Source organism: Amblyraja radiata, chromosome 27 (assembly GCF_010909765.2).
Source record: "Amblyraja radiata isolate CabotCenter1 chromosome 27, sAmbRad1.1.pri, whole genome shotgun sequence".
Taxonomy (NCBI): domain Eukaryota; kingdom Metazoa; phylum Chordata; class Chondrichthyes; order Rajiformes; family Rajidae; genus Amblyraja; species Amblyraja radiata.
Window position 1 is genome coordinate 593,254 of NC_045982.1, and position 17,063 is coordinate 610,316.

At 47.5% G+C, this 17,063-nt stretch overlaps 1 protein-coding gene across 1 annotated transcript in view; it reads right to left on the minus strand.

Moving 5' to 3' along the window:
• Positions 1 to 15,937, minus strand: part of lck (LCK proto-oncogene, Src family tyrosine kinase) — a 51,882-nt gene extending 35,945 nt beyond the window's left edge. The window contains exons 1-4 of the mRNA XM_033044819.1: positions 15,705 to 15,937; positions 3,850 to 3,962; positions 1,294 to 1,363; positions 423 to 516 (exon numbers count right to left, since the gene is read on the minus strand). Coding sequence (XP_032900710.1) covers positions 423 to 516; positions 1,294 to 1,363; positions 3,850 to 3,957 — 272 coding nt within the window. The 5' untranslated portion in view covers positions 3,958 to 3,962; positions 15,705 to 15,937. The remainder of the gene's footprint in view (positions 1 to 422; positions 517 to 1,293; positions 1,364 to 3,849; positions 3,963 to 15,704) is intronic.
• Between the last annotated feature and the right edge of the window lie 1,126 nt (positions 15,938 to 17,063).

The window sequence follows — 17,063 nt, forward strand, 5'->3', positions numbered from 1 at the left end:
TTGAACACTGCACAACACTAACCTCAGCAACTGTGATCTAACACACACTGTGTCTGTTCTTGCACTACAGACTGTGGTGTGTTACAGGCACATTATACAATTAGTTATTCTAACTAAACTAGATCATATCAGTGCAAAAACCAAAGTATGTGGAACAATGGCAGTAGTGTAAAGTCAGATGCTGGGGTCAGTGTTGTGCTGTGTTCAACAGCCTCATGTTGTTGGGAAGAAGCTGATCTTGAACCTGGAGCTCACAGTTTTCAGGCTCCTGTGATTTTTGCAATTCTCTTCCTGTTTCAAGGAACTGCAGTAATGTTTACAATCTCTTTGTTTACATTTCCTCCTCACATTCTCCGTCTTGTCCCTCAGTCAGAGTGCTGGCTGCTCTAATCTCAGCGTGGCGTCTGCCCGACACAACTCACCGACTGGTCACCTTTATCTGGTCGCCTTTCTTCAACTCCAGGTCATCCTGATGTTGTCGTTCGTAGTTGTACAAGGCCACAAACAGATCATCAGCTGCAAACAAACAGAACAGTGAATGGCCTGGATAGAGTGCATGTGGAGAGGATGTTTCCACTAGTGGGAGAGTCTAGGACCAGAGGGCACAGCCTCAGAATTAAAGGACGTTCCTTCAGGAAGGAAATGAGAAGAAATTAATTTTTTCAGAGGGTGGTGAATCTGTGGAATTCATTGCCACAGACGGCTGTGGAGGCCAAATCAGTGGATATTTTGAAAGCAGAGATAGATTCTTGATTAGTACAGGTGTCAGGGGTTATGGGGAGAGACAGGAGAATGGGGTTAGGAGGGTGAGATAGATCAGCCACGATTGAATGGCGGAGTAGACTTGATGTGCTCCTGTCACTTATGACGTTATGAAATGAATCAAAGCAGCCCAGATCGTGAGCAAGGTCGTTCATTTATTGGAGGATACGGTCCAGACAAGCCAACCACAGATGCTGGTTTACAACAAGGATGGACACAAAATGCTGGAACCAGCAGGGGATACTGTTAAAGTTTGACCTTTATGTGGCAACCCTTTGCATACCTTGTGACTCATCACTGACTCATCGCTGTGATAATGAAATATTCATTCATTCATTCATTCACTCACTCACTCACTCACTCACTCACTCACTCACTCACTCATTCATTCATTCATTCATTCATTCATTCATTCATTCATTCATTCATTCATGCATTCATTCGTTCATTCGTTCCGACATCACCCACCTGCTTCATTCATGCCAGGATCGCACGGCCATGCTGGTTACAACCGGCCTGGTGATAACTTACCCGGAAAGGGAGAGGTGGGTGGAGAATGATGCTCATATTCCACCAAGGGATCTCGAACTTCTGGATAGTTCTAGAGTAAAACGGAAAGCAGTGATAGCCTGTGTGGTGGCACATTGAGCTTCACCATAAGTTACTGAAGGAAGTAGAGATATTGTTCTCAGGCAGCCACTGTTGTGGATCTGTTCGATGGCAATCTCCATCTTGGCAATCTCCATTCTTTCAAACTCTCCCAGTAAAGTCTATTCAGTTCTATAGAAAAGCCCAGGTCATTTTGACTCCATGCTGACGGGTAGAATCTTCCAGAACTGGACCTTCCTTCGTAAACTTTATCCCGAACCTCTCCTGTGTGTGTAAACCCTTTTCACACGACACAGAGCCAGCGTGTTACAGCATGGAAACAGGCCCTTCGGCCCAACTTGTTCATGCCATCCATGACATCCCATCTAAACTTGCCACAATTGCCTGCATTTGGCCCATATCCCTCTAAACATTCAAGGACATGGTGTGCGGGCGTAACTCAACAGGTCAGGCAGCATCTCTGGAGGACATAGATAGATGACGTTTTGGGTCAGAATCTTTCTTCAGTCAGAAGAAGTGTCCTGATATGAAACATAGTTGTCCATGTTCTCCACAGATGCTGCCTGACCCGCTGAGTTACTCCAGCACTCTGTGAAACGTCACCTATCCATGTTCTCCACAGATGCTGCCTGACCCGCTGAGTTACTCCAGCACTCTGTGAAACGTCACCTATCCATGTTCTCCACAGATGCTGCCTGACCCGCTGAGTTACTCCAGCACTCTGTGAAATGTCACCTATCCATGTTCTCCACAGATGCTGCCTGACCCGCTGAGTTACTCCAGCACTGTGTGAAACGTCACCTATTCATGTTCTCCACAGATGCTGCCTGACCCGCTGAGTTACTCCAGCACTCTGCATTTACTGGGCTTGGGTTTGGTTATCCTGCTACAGAAAAGGTGCCATAACGTTATGTACTGATGTCAGGTCTCCACTCAACCTCCACGCTCCAGAGAAAACAATCCCAGTTTGTCCAATCTCTCCCTCTAGCTGATACTCCCTAAACCAGGCATCATTCTGGTAAATCCCTTCTTTCCAAAGCCTCCACATTCTTCCTGTAATTGGACAACTTGAATGTAGAATTGGACGAAATGCCTGTGGCAGTAAATGACCCTTCGGCCCAATGCTTCTGTACTAACTGGTAACAGAGGGAGCTGCTCTATTGTGGGTCTGAGCATCAGAGGCACCACTGGTCACTGCACCAGAGGCACCACTGGTCACTGCACCAGAGGCACCACTGGTCACTGCACCAGAGGCACCACTGGTCACTGCACCAGAGGCACCACGGGTCACTGCACCAGAGGCACCACTGGTCACTGCACCAGAGGCACCACTGGTCACTGCATCAGAGGCACCACAGGTCACTGCACCAGAGGCACCACTGGTCACTGCACCAGAGGCACCACTGGTCACTGCACCAGAGGCACCACTGGTCACTGCATCAGAGGCAACACAGGTCACTGCACCAGAGGCACCACTGGTCACTGCACCAGAGGCACCACTGGTCACTGCACCAGAGGCACCACTGGTCACTGCATCCAGCACTGTGTAAATGTCCCAGTGCTTGGCTTTGATACAGAGGCAGCTCTGGGAAACACCACCTTGGGGTCTGATGGGAAAGGAGTTAAAGATTAACTGAAGGCATTGCAGGCTGGCACCAGCTGGTTATCAGTCACTGAGTTACTCCAGCACTCTGTGTCTTCTTCTGTAAACCAGCACCTGCAGTTCCTTGTTTCCTCATTCTTCACTCAAAGCTGACTACACGGGTTTCATCATTATTTACTTCCTCTGATATTGTAGGGATGAGTAGGTTGCCTTCTCTTCACCAATGCCCCTGGAACATCACCACCTCTGCCCATATTTTGCTTTTAGCTTCTCATTTCAACTCCTCTCTTTTACAGACTTCACCTTGTGGTCAGATCCTACCTAATGGGAGAGGGAAGAGTTAGAGGCATGTGGGCCCAAATGTGGGACTAGTTTAGATCAGCATGTTGGTCGGCATGGGTGAGTTGGTCCGAGGCATGTTACTGTGATGCAGCTTAGTCCAGAGACACAACATGGAAACAGGCCCTTCAGCCCACCGAGTCCATGCTGACCATCGATCACCCGTTCACACTAGTTCCATGTTATCCCACTTCCTCATCCACTCCCTACATACTAGGGGGTCAATTGACCTACAAACCTGCCCGGCTTTGGGATGTGGGAGGAAACCGGAGCACCCGGAGGAAACCCACGTGGTCACATGGAGAACGTGCAAACTCCGTACGGACAGCACCCGAGGTCAGGAAGGAACCCGGGTGTCTGGCGCTGCGAGGCAGTGGCACTACCCGCTGCACCACCGCGCAGGCACTACCCGCTGCACTACCACTCTACCTCCGATGCATCCTGTCAATCACCAGGACATTGAAAGATATCCCTGTGTGATTTCAGGAACCATTGATGAAGCTGATTATCGGCCAGGTGCCGAGGAAGAGACTCACTTGTTGCTGGTACTGCTTCTGCTCACGCTCATACTCCAGCTTACATTGTTCACACATGTCCTCAATCCAGTTGTCATCGTCATAGTCCGTGCTGCAGTTGCAGCCCATGGTTGCTGGAAAACAAACAGAGCCAACAACTTCAACCACAGAGACTAACGTCTTCCCTGAGGTTACGCTTCACGCCTGCAGGTGTGTACTGATGCTCCCCTCACTCACTGCTCCGCGCAGTCACTTTAGTTTAGTTTAGTTTAGTTAACAGGACAGGAACAGGCCCTTCGGCCCACCGAGTCCTTGCTGACCAGTGATCCCCGCACACTAATACTATCCTAAACCCACTAGGGACAATTTACAATTTTACCCAAGCAAATTAACTTACAAACCTGTACGTCTTTGGAGTGTGGGAGGAAACTGGAGCACCCGGAGAAAACCCACGCAGGTCACGGGGAGAACGTGTAAACTCCGTACATACAGCACCCGTAGTCGGGATGGAACCCGGGTCCCTGGCTCCGTGCCAGCTAAAGCCTCTTGATGTGAAGGGATTATCACTGCCCCTGTTACTCTTTCCGTTGCCTTGCTTGTCAGGAACTGGAGTCACTTGCATCTAACAATGTCGCACAGTTCATCATTCAGAACAGTATCCGTTACTCTGAGTGATAAAGGATGTTTATTTGAAGGATTTTTACAGCAACATTGATCAAGGTTTCAGAGGGATATGGGTTGAATGCAGGTGAATGGGACTTGTTTATCTGGGGCACATTGGTTGGAATGCACACGCTGGGCTGAAGGGCCTGTTTCCATGCTGTACACCTCTACGGCAGTGCACAATGGGCCTAGAACTTCAGTCTTCCAAAATTTGTTATTTACCAACTTGTGAGGAAAGTACTGCCTTAACAGATTAACAATTCCTCTCTCCACAGAAGCTGCCTGACCTGCTGAGTATTTGTTTTATCTCCAGCATCTTGTAGGATTTTGACGTATGGACAATTTCCTGTTTCCTTTACATGAACCTGGCTTCACACATCCATGGTACCGCTCGGCCCATCCACTCTATCCTAGCCATGTTCTCCACCGTGTCAGTATCCAGCATCATTGCTGCTCGGATGGGAACGTTGCAAGGTTTGGCTCGCTCTCTGCACAGTATCGTTGTATTCAGGCAACTGAACCATCCTACTGCAACCAGACAGTAGTCTTGTGCTACTATCTACCTCGCCAGGGACTGTTGGACTATCCTTGATCGGACTTTACTGGCTTTACCTTGCACTAAACGTTATTCCCTTCTCATGTATCTGTACACTGTGGACGGCTCGATTGTAATCCTGTGTTGTCTTTCCTTGACTGGTTAGCGTGTAACAGAAGCTTTACACTGTACCTCGGCACACGTGACAATAAACTGAACTGAAGTCGCATTGGCCAGAGTCCAGATTTAGCCTGATGTGACACGTTAAAATGCAGCATCATGTGAACACGCTTATTCCGGGTGGAAACACGCAGAGGCTGCACGGTTCACATGTTTAGGTCACATTCTGCCGCAGACTCTCGCGCATTCCTAGAGAGGATTTTATTGTTCAGCTGAAACTAATAGAAGAGGTATGTGTGGAACTGTGCACCAGGCCACTGGGAAACATATTTCATAAACAGAAGGTACACAAAAATGCTGGAGAAACTCAGCGGGTGCAACAGCATCTATGGAGCGAAGGAAATAGGTGACGTTTCGGGCCAAAACACTTCTTCAGACTGACGCAGGTTTCCCATAAACAGATGCAGGTTTCCCTGGGTAGCTGTCTACAGAGTCATAGAACTGTACAGCACGGAAACAGGCCCTTCGGCCCACTTTGCCGACCAAGTTGCCTACTGGGCTAGTCCCAATGCCTGTATTCGGCTCATAGCCCTCTAAACCCTTCCTATCCGTCTGTATCCGTCCAAATGTCTGTCTAAAAGTTGTAATTATATCTACAGCTTCCTCTGGCAGCTCATTCCAGATACGGACTACCCTCTGAGTGAAAAAAGTTGCCCCTGAGGTCCCTCTTAAATCTCTCCACCCTCTCACCTTAAACCTGTGCCCTCTGCTTTTAGAATCCTCTACCTGACTCAAACCTTTCTCAGTTAAAATATTGGAAATTAATCTTGTAAGATTATCAAGGAGACAATGTTTCTGTTTTCCTTTGACGTCTTCATCTGCTCGTGATGCTATCGTCGCCTCACGCACTAATTCTACCATGGAATTTCCGTGACTAACGTGTTTGGTTGAACAGAAGAGAAAGTGATCTGTGCGAAAAAACCTTTCAAACAAAACCTCCCTTTGGTGAAGCAACAACAACAAATCAGTATTCATTCTATTAAATAAAACCTCAGATTATAAAAACACACATATCTGTATTTTATATCTCTTAGTGCAAATATTCAATTCACTGGCCAAGAACTTTGCCAAAAGTAAGAAGAGACTGAAGAAGGCTCCTGAACTGAAACGTCACCTATCCATGTTCTCCACAGATGCTGCCTGACCCGCTGAGTTACTCCAGCACTCTGTGAAACGTCACCTATCCATGTTCTCCACAGATGCTGCCTGACCCGCTGAGTTACTCCAGCACTCTGTGAAACGTCACCTATCCATGTTCTCCACAGATGCTGCCTGACCCGCTGAGTTACTCCAGCACTCTGTGAAACGTCACCTATCCATGTTCTCCACAGATGCTGCCTGACCCGCTGAGTTACTCCAGCACTCTGTGAAACGTCACCTATCCATGTTCTCCACAGATGCTGCCTGACCCGCTGAGTTACTCCAGCACTCTGTGAAACGTCACCTATCCTTGTTCTCCACAGATGCTGCCTGACCCGCTGAGTTACTCCGGCACTCTGTGAAACGTCACCTATCCATGTTCTCCACAGATGCTGCCTGACCCAAAATGCTGGAGTAACTCAGCGGGACAGGCAGCATCTCTGGAAAGAAGGAATAAGTAACGTTTCGGGTGGAGACCCTTGTTCACACTGAAAGTCACGGGGAAGGGAAACTAGAGATACAGATATAGACGATGATATAGAGAGATAAGGAACAAATGAATGAAAGAATAAGCAAAAAAGTAACAATGATAACGGAAACTGCAAACTGTCAGCTGTTTGCTAGGTGAGAATGAGAAGCTGGTGTGACAGGTGGGGGAGGGATGGAGAGAGAGGGAATGCAGGGGTTACGTGAAATTAGAGAAATCTATATTCATAGCCCTGGGCTGTAAGCTGCCCAAGCAAAATATAAGATGCTGTTCCTCCAATTTGCGTTTAGCCTCACTCTGACAATGGAGGAGGCCTAGGACAGAAAGGTCAGTGTGGGAATGGGAAGGAGTGTTTAGCAGCGGAAAGACAATACATGATCACAATCGAGTCGTTCACAGTGTATAGATCCATGATAAGGGAATAACGTTTAGTGCAAGGTAAAGCCAGTAAAGTCCGATCAAGGATAGTCCAAGGGTCACCACTTGGGTCGCTAACACATTCATCCTGGGATATACATTCCACACAACACCGAGTGCAGCCCCCGTGACTCTGACAACTGCCTTGCTGCAAGAAGGAGGCAGAGCTGTCAATCTACCAGTGCAGCAGTATTTTGTGGTGAGCATGTTGCTTGATTTGTGTGTCACTGTGTGGTCAACCTGCACTGAAACAGTTTCCATGCCTGCTTTGTCCATTCTTTGAGGTTTTCATAACTCAAGAGGTATGACATAAAACTGTTCATAACTGTGGCAGCACAAGCCTGATAGTTGTGTAAACTTTCCATGCAAGGGTTGGTCAAACATCGGCAGTCATTAGAGCTCTACCCATGTGTCAGTCTGTGAAGCCCCCTGCCACCCAGACCCCTGCCAACCCCACACCCACCCCACCCCACCCCCACCAGACACCCCCACCCCCACTCCTGCCACCCCCACACACCACCCCCACACCCCTGCCACCCCCACACCCCCACACCCCTGCCACCCCCACCCCTGCCACCCCCACACCCCTGCCACCCCCACCCCCACACCACCCCCACCCCCACACCCCCACACCACCCCCACACCCCTGCCACCCCCACCCCCACACCCCCACACCACCCCCACCCCTACTCCCCCACACCACCCCCACCCCCCTGGTGCACTGGCGACAAGGCCACCATTGACTGTCCATCCCTGGACCAGTAGAGTGGGTGGAGTCACCTTGCTGATTGCTGTAATTCTTCCACTGAAGGTGGGCTGATGGGGAGGATGTCCCAGGATATAGGCTCGAGTGTCAGGGAGGACGGGTGGCAATGCTCCAGCTCACGATGGCTTGTGGCTTGGAAGGGAATATTTATCGGCCATTTACTGTTGTCGAGGGTCTTGTCTAACATTCGACAAGGGGAAATGATCAGAAATGGGGCAGCTGAAAGCTGACAGTATATCAGGGGTAGGCTCTCTCAGCACATTGACTGACGCACATGGTTTGAAGTACGTCCGGTCTTTATTGAGGAAGGAAATACTGCTGGATTCTCAGTAAAGGAAAATGAACAGATTCAAGATGAGCTAAACCTGTCATAGTGGAGGTGGGAGAAATTGTTGATAAATGTGACATCGTTTATAATTGTAACATTGACCCACATCCGTCTGTCCGCCACTCACTCCAGACGTTTTCCAAGCAGCCGAGGAGTGTTTCACCCAACGCCGGAGTTTCAGCTTTCTGGCAAAGAGGGCCTGAAAACATCGGACTGGCTGCGGAGGCCACAATAGGGCCCGACCTCGGGTGATTCACAGAGGAAGAGGACTTAACTTTTTGATGCCTTTCCCCACAGTGGAAAATTTTGATTTTGCTGGGGGGGGGGGGGGGACCACGTTCATGTTGAATTCTCTAATGTGTTGTGTCATTTTTCTGATTTTTAATTTTTCTATGGATGTACGGAAACTTAATTATTTCTTTTATGTAAAGCACTTTGGTTTCAACGCGAGTTGATTTAAAACTTACTTACTAACACTGTCCGTACTGATGGGAAACACAATACCTGGTTCTGGGGGTTGGATCACAGCTCATGGCACGGAGTAAAGATTGAAATTGTGGGTATTGGCCACAAGTGTCACAACATCGACAGACACGGGAACAAGAAACACAAAGTGCTGGAGGAACCCAGCGGATCAGGCAGCATAGAAACATAGAAACATAGACAATAGGTGCAGGAGTAGGCCATTCGGCCCTTCGAGCCTGCACCACCATTCAATATGATCATGGCTGATCATCCAACTCAGTATCCTGTACCTGCCTTCTCTCTATACCCCCTGATCCCTTTAGCCACAAGGTCCACATCTAACTCCCTCTTAAATATAGCCAATGAACTGGCCTCAACTACCTTCTGTGGCAGAGAATTCCACAGATTCACCACTCTCTGTGTGAAAAATGTTTTTCTCATCTCGGTCCTAAAGGATTTCCCCCTTATCCTTAAACTGTGACCCCTTGTTCTGGACTTCCCCAACATTGGGAACAATCTTCCTGCATCTAGCCTGCCGAACCCTTAAGAATTTTGTAAGTTTCTATAATATCCCCTCTCAATCTTCTAAATTCTAGCGTGTACAAGCCAAGTCTATCCAGTCTTTCTTCATATGAAAGTCCTGACATCCCAGGAATCAGTCTGGTGAACCTTCTCTGTACTCCCTCTATGGCAAGAATGTCTTTCCTCAGATTAGGAGACCAAAACTGTACGCATCCGTGGGTGGAATGGACAGATGATGTTTCGGGTTGGGACCCTCCCTCTCTCTCTCTGTGTCTACAGATATGCGCTGTGATGGAGGGATGGGGGAACTGAACATGTTTTGCTCCTGATCAAAGAATGTCCAGCAACGGTACGTCAGTCAACTACACCTGGGTAAAGATACAAATCATGAAAGCACAACCCACCAGATTCAGGAATAGCTACTTCCCCCTGCTTTCATACTCTTGAATGCATCTTTCATATGCTATGGATGTAATCCCAATCCTCCAATCTACCTCACTGCAGCTCTTGCACTTTTATATCTGCACTTTATCTGTAGCTGTACCTCTATATTCTCCACTCTGTTTCCTTTCTCTCTGCTGTATGATTTAGATCTAGACAATAGACGATAGATCTACTCAATCATGGTATGATTTACCTGGGTGGCTTGCAACATAGCTTTCATTGTATCTCAGTGCACTTGACAATGATAAACCAATACCAACACCGACACCGACACCGACACCGACACCGACACCGACACCAACACCGACACCAACACCGACACCGATACCGTCACCGACACCAACACCGATACCGTCACCGACACCAACACCGACACCAACACCAACACCAACACCGACACCAACACCGACACCGAAACCGACACCAACACCGACACCGACACCGACACCAACACCGACACCGACACCGACACCAATACCAACACCGACACCGACACCAACACCGACACCGACACCGATACCGACACCAACACCGACACCGACACCGACACCGACACCGACACCGACACCGACACCAACACCGACACCGACACCGACACCGATACCGTCACCGATACCAACATCGATACCAACACCAACACCGACACCAACACCGATACCGACACCGACACCGACACCAACACCGACACCAACACCGATACCGTCACCAACACCGACACCAACACCGACACCAACACCGACACCGTCACCAACACCGACACCGACACCAACACCGACACCAACACCAACACCGACACCAACACCAACACCAACACCGACACCGACACCAACACCGATACCGTCACCGATACGAACACCAACACCAACACTGATACCAATACCAACGCCAACACCGATACTGATACTGATACCAACACCAACACCAACACCAACACTAATACTGATACCGGCACCAACCAACACCGATACTGATACTGATACCAACATCGATACCGATACCAACACAGATACGGATACCAACACAGATACCGATACCAATACCACCAATAGTTGGGCCAAAGTGCCTATTTCCACACTGTAAGATTGTATGACTATGAACATATGACTAATACTGGAACCAATACCAATACTAATACTGATATTGATACCAATACCAATAGCAATACATTACTAGGTCTGTCTCAGACTTAGAGGAAATGAATCTTTCCACCTTCCATGAAAACAAATCTTCACTGCCAACTTGGATGAAGTAAGTCAGGACAAACTCTCAGTCTGGAGAAAGGTCTCGACCCGAAACATCACCCATTCCTTCCCTCCAGAGATGCTGCCTGACCCGCTGAGTTACTCCAGCATTTTGTGTCCAAATCAGGAGAAATGTTGGCGGCTGAATTTTTGTTGATGGTTTTGTAAAAAATTGACCAAAAAAAAGTAAAGTCTTTCGTCAGAATATGGTGAATCTGTGGAACTCATCGCCACAGAGGGCTGTGGAGGCCAAGTCAGTGGATATATTAAGGCAGAGATAGACAAATTCTTGATTAGAACGGGTGTCAAGGGTTAAGGGGAGAAGGCAGGAAAATGGGATTAGGAGGCAGGGATCAGCCATGATTGAATGGCGGAGTGCTCGATGGGCCGAATGGTCTAATTCTACTCCTATAACTTGTGAACTTGTGAAGTATGTTTAAACCAAAAGCTGAAAAAGAAATATAGCATGCCAAAATAATTCCTAATGTAGACACAATGTGGATGTTCTCACGGTACTTTACACTTTGATCTTTAACTCCAAAAAACAGTAAATGCAACGTTTCCAGTTGAAGATATCAGGATGTTGGGAGCCTGGAGCAACTAACTACAATCCACAGGCCATGTGGGTAAATCATTACTCATCTTCAGCACAGCACCGGGTTATTCGCACAATTCTGCTTGAACCAATGCTGGGCAAATCCTCTCTGTTTCAAAATGATTTTAAAATGTTTGGTGTGGGATTGTGAATAACACACTGGGCTACGGCGAGATTGTGTTTAGCCAATGCTCAATGATGTGTGGTGACATTACCCCAGTCCCTCCGCACACGTCTGCGTGTGTCCCGGTGAAGTCCATGTGATGCAGGGTGGTGCAGCGGGTAGAGCTGCTGCCTCACAGCGCCAGAGACCTGGGTTCCATCCTGACTATGGGTGCTGTCTGTACAGAGTTTGCACGTTCTCCCCGTGACCTGTGTGGGTTTGCCCCGGATCTCCGGTTTCCTCCCACACTCTAAAGACGTGCTGGTTTGTAGGTTAATTGGCTGTTGGTGCGGACTCGATGGGCCGAAGGGCCTGTTTCTGGGCTCTATCTTTAACCTAAACTAATAAAAACTATTCACAAGCTTTCAAAACTCTTAGATTAATCAAATTTAACTATTTTTTCAAGCAAGTTAGTTTCTGTAATTCACTGGAAAGAACCCTTCTCGTTGTGGTGTGGAGTAGAAGCAGCCCATGTTTCCATATTTGTTTATCAAACATGTCCGGAATGTTCCAATTGTCACGGAACATTCTCCAATCAGTGAGACAGCAATGTATGTCTCCATAAACCAACAGAGAAACTTATACAACATAGAACAGGGCAGTACAGGATCAGGCCCTTCAGCCCACAATGTCCGTGTTGAACATTTAAATAAATCTCCAACTATGTATGTGATCCATATCCCTCCATTCCCTGCATATCCATGTGCCTATATAAAAGTCTCTTAAACGCCACTATCATATCTGCCTCCACCCCCACCCCTGACCGTGTGTTCCAGGCCCCCACCACCCTCTGTGTAAAAAACCTGCCCCGCACAAATGTGCCCATCTTATGTTTAAACTCTGCCTTCCAGTATTTGACATTTCCACAATGGGGATAAAGGTTCTGACTACACCTTTCAACCTTTCATACAACCCGACCTCGACCTTTGATAATTTGCCCAGGTCTCCACCCAAATGTCAGTGAAGCCACCTCACCGTTACTGAGCATTGGTTTAATAAAAACATTGCAATATATTCTGTGTTTCAGCATAATTTTTAGATTTTACTATTTGTTATTTAATTCTCAGTTCATGAAATTTTCACCCAGCCACGGCCCAACAATCGCAACGTTTTTCTGACAAGATTCAAATCTTCAGCACAAACTTCCTCAACCGACTGTCGTCCATTTTCTGCTAGTTTTCTTACAGCACCGAGCCTCACTCACCGAGCGAGTGCCACCATGTTCACTGATCCACGTCGCTTCCTGGTCCACAGATACTTCAGTCTTAAATGGATCTCGACCCGAGGCGTCACCCATTCCTTCTCTCCCGCTGAGTTACTCCGGCATTTTGTGTCTGTCTTCAGTCTTATATGGGTCCTGTTCTGATCCACCTACCACACCATGGTTCCTGCCTCTACCCTGGCCACCACTCAATGTTCCTCAAGGCCTGGGTCCTTCCACAGTTCCTTCATCCCATCAATGGTGACACTACGTTCACTCGTTTGAGTTCCAAACTCTCTCAGTCACTCCAACTTTTCCATCTTCACCTCCCTTCCATAAACCAATGCTTTGCCCAAGATCCAAATCTGTTTTTATTGTGTTTTTATTTTTGTCAAGTGTCAATTCTTTGTCTCCTACATCACTGTGAAGGGGCCAAGAGATGCCAACATTACTGCCACTAAATAGATGCTATTGTTCAGATAGTGAACCGTCAAATAAACTCCTCAAAACATTACTCGCAAGGTGGAGTTTAACATCCTTCATTTTCTACCCAGTTTGGGATTATGATACAGATTCTAAAACCAAGTACTCTTGTTCAAACTGCAAAATAGACACAAAATGCTGGAGTAACAACGGGACAGGCAGCATCTCTGGAGAGAATGAATGGGTGATGTTTTCTTCAGACTGCAGTTGTTCAAACTGCAATGGAAGGTATTTATATCTTTATAATCTAAAGTATAGTCTCAATCGTCCTGTAAACTGGGTCATTGCATTGGTGAGTGAGTGCAGGAGTCACAGTCTCTTCTGGATTGGACCTAACAAAACCATGCCTTGACCTGGTGTGAACCAGGAATGGGTCAAGACTAGCAAAGTCCAGGAAGATCTGGATAGCGGGTTCCCCAAAATGTGAGGTTATCCACTTTGGTGACAAGGACAGGAAGGCAGATTATTTTCTGAATGGTGTCAAATTGGGAAAAGGGGAAGTACAATGAGATCTGGGTGTCCTTGTACGTCAGTCACTGAAAGTAAACAAGCAGGTAAAGCAGGCAGTGAAGAAAGCTAATGGCATGTTGACCTTCATAACAAGAGGAGTTGAATATAGGAGTAAAGAGGTCATTCTACAGTTGTACAGGGCCCTAGTGAGACCACATCTGGAGTATTGTGTGCAGTTTTGGTCTCCAAATTTGAGGAAGGACATTCTTGCTGTTGAGGGAGTGCAGCGTAGGTTCACGAGGTTAATTCCCAGGATGGCGGGACTGTCATATGTTAAAAGAATGGAGCGACTGGGCTTGTGTACACTGGAATTTAGAAGGATGAGAGGGTATCTTATTGAAACATATAAGATTATTAAGAAATTGGACACGCTAGAGGCAGGAAACATGTTCATGATGTTGAGGGAGTCCAGAACCAGGGGCCATAGTTTAAGAATAAGGGGTAGGCCATTTAGAACAGGGATGAGGAAAAACGTTTTCACCCAGAGAGATGTGAATCTGTGGGATTCTCTGCCTCAGGAGGCAGTGGAGGCTAATTTTCTGGATGCTTTCAAGAGAGAATTAGATATAGCTCTTAAAGATAGCGGAGTCAAGGGATATGGGGAGAAGGCAGGAACGGGGTACTGATTGTGGATGATCAGCCATGATCACATTGAATGGCGGTGCTGGCTCGAAGGGTCGAATGGCCTCCTCCTGCACCTATTGTCTATTGTCATTTCTGGAGTGTTTGCAAAGAACAAGACTATAAATGACAGGAATGGATCACGCTAACCACCATGTATAGCGTAGCTTCACAAGAATAACTCTCTGTTAGGTAATGAGCCTGCAACGCTGCAGCTAAGCACATTGCTCCTCTCCACATGACAATGAAACTCCACTCTCCACTCTCTCTCAATGTTTTATGTGTAACTGCGTGGTTACAGAGTGAAGCCTGTCCTGGAAACACAATATTGATCATAGATTCTTCTCGTCAACTACGTGGAACCTGTAATATTTTCAGCTTGGATTAAAAGTGGTGACGCTGGTCGAACGATGTTTGGTTTAGATTATTCTCCATGTTTGTCTCTATGGGGAAGCCATTTTACTTAATCATTGGGTGAACTGGTGAAACACATTCCGATTTTAAACTTCACAACTCACCTGCGGTCCTGAAACTGGGAAAGCTTTCTCATTTCATTAAGTTGTATTAAAGGAAGAATTGTCAAAATCACAGTAATGAAATCTATGATCTAATGTTACTGGTTAATATGTTAATGTACGGGACAATTCAAAGAGTTTGAATGTCTGTATGTTCACTGAAAGATAATGTTATTTATGAGCAGGTTTTGTTTGGTGGATGAAGATGAATAATCGGCCTGCGTTGAAGTTTAGAATACTCTGGTGCATTGGTGGATGTGACTTGGTAACATGGTGGAAGGAAGTAGCAGAGAACAGGATTGGAGTAAATAACAGAGAGAAACTGGGGGAATAACATTTCCCAACTCCACGGGCACCGTCGACACCATCTAAAACAACACGACGTTCCTTCAACTAAATGCTGCAAGTGGAACACTGTACCTCGGTACAGGTGACAATAAACACACTAAACCCAACGGATCGAGAGCCCAGAGTGGGTCAGATACGTTGAACTCCAAAGATATTACCAGCTCCAGAAAAGACCAAAGCACACACTGACTAACATCCCTCATCGCAGTGGAGAGGTCAGATTCACCACAGGGTCTACAAGAACGTACGTACCTTTGTATTGGCTTGTTGACGAGGTCTCCTCTACATGGTATGGTTCACAGGAGATGGTGAGAAGGTCCAGGCGTTGTTCCCGGCCAGGGCAGTGGAATGAAGCTTCAGTGAAGGAACACTATTGAGTTCATCTCCCTCCCTGCCTCCGTCCCACAAGATGCTGCTGCTGCCGGTGGCTGCTCCACACCGCCCTTCTCAGAGAGCAGCTTCACCTCAGGAAGAGAAGCTTTGTCTTCATCTGAGGAGGCATGCGGCCAGCAACCACTTCCTGTTGCAGTGAACAATGCCGAGCGACGGAGAAGGTTGCAAAGCCTGGTGCAGGTGCATGCCTCACCTCACGGGTACCGATGCACGAGAACGCAGGCAGCTGCTGAAGGAGCAGGGAGATGAGCGACAACAAATAGCCCGAGAACTGGGGAACTCATTGCAGGACAATACCGAGTAACACATTCCCCCAATACCCAGGCACCGATAACCCACATAGAGACACGAGAAACTGCTGGAATCTTGAGCAAAAAACAAAGTGCTGGAGGAACTCAGCATGTCAGGCAGCATCTGTGGAAGGTACACAAAAATGCTGGAGAAACTCAGCGGGTGCAGCAGCATATATGGAGCGAAGGAAATAGGCAACGTTTCGGGCCTGAAACCCTGAAGGAAATAGGCAACGTTTCGGGCTTCTTTCTTACAGTTTGGCTTTCTTCCCAACCAATTGTTCAAGCGCTTTTGATTGCAACATGCGCCTTAATTTAGTTCAACAAAGAAACTGACAAGTTACTAAAGAACCTTTTTCGGGCCGAAACGTTGCCTATTTCCTTCGCTCCATAGATGCTGCTGCACCCGCTGAGTTTCTCCCGCACTTTTGTCTACCTTTGATTTTCCAGCATCTGCAGTTCCTTCTTAAACAGCATCTGTGGAGAGATTGGGCAGGTGATGATTTGAATCAAGTCCCTTCTTCAGGCAGATTGGTGAAGGGGGAAGAAATCTGGAAGAGAGAGGTGGGGATAGAGGGGGGGGGGGGGGTAAAGCCAGGCATGTGATCTGTAATCACCCCCTCCCCATCACCTATATCCACCTATCACTTGCCAGACCTCTCTTGTCCAGATTTCTACACCCCCCCCCCCCCCACCTTCAGTAAGAAGAAGCATCCCGACCTGAAACGTCACCTGTCCATTGCCTCCACACATGCTGCCTGACCCGCCAAGTTCCTCCACCACTTTGTGTTTTGCACAAGTTGTACAAAGAGTGTGTGGGCACCAGGGGGCACCACCCCCAGGTGTGGAGAGGGGTACCTGCCTGAGGCTGCCACTGGCTCTTGTAGAGAACCCTTTCCTTGTGGACAAGTTGAAATTCAATGCTGAG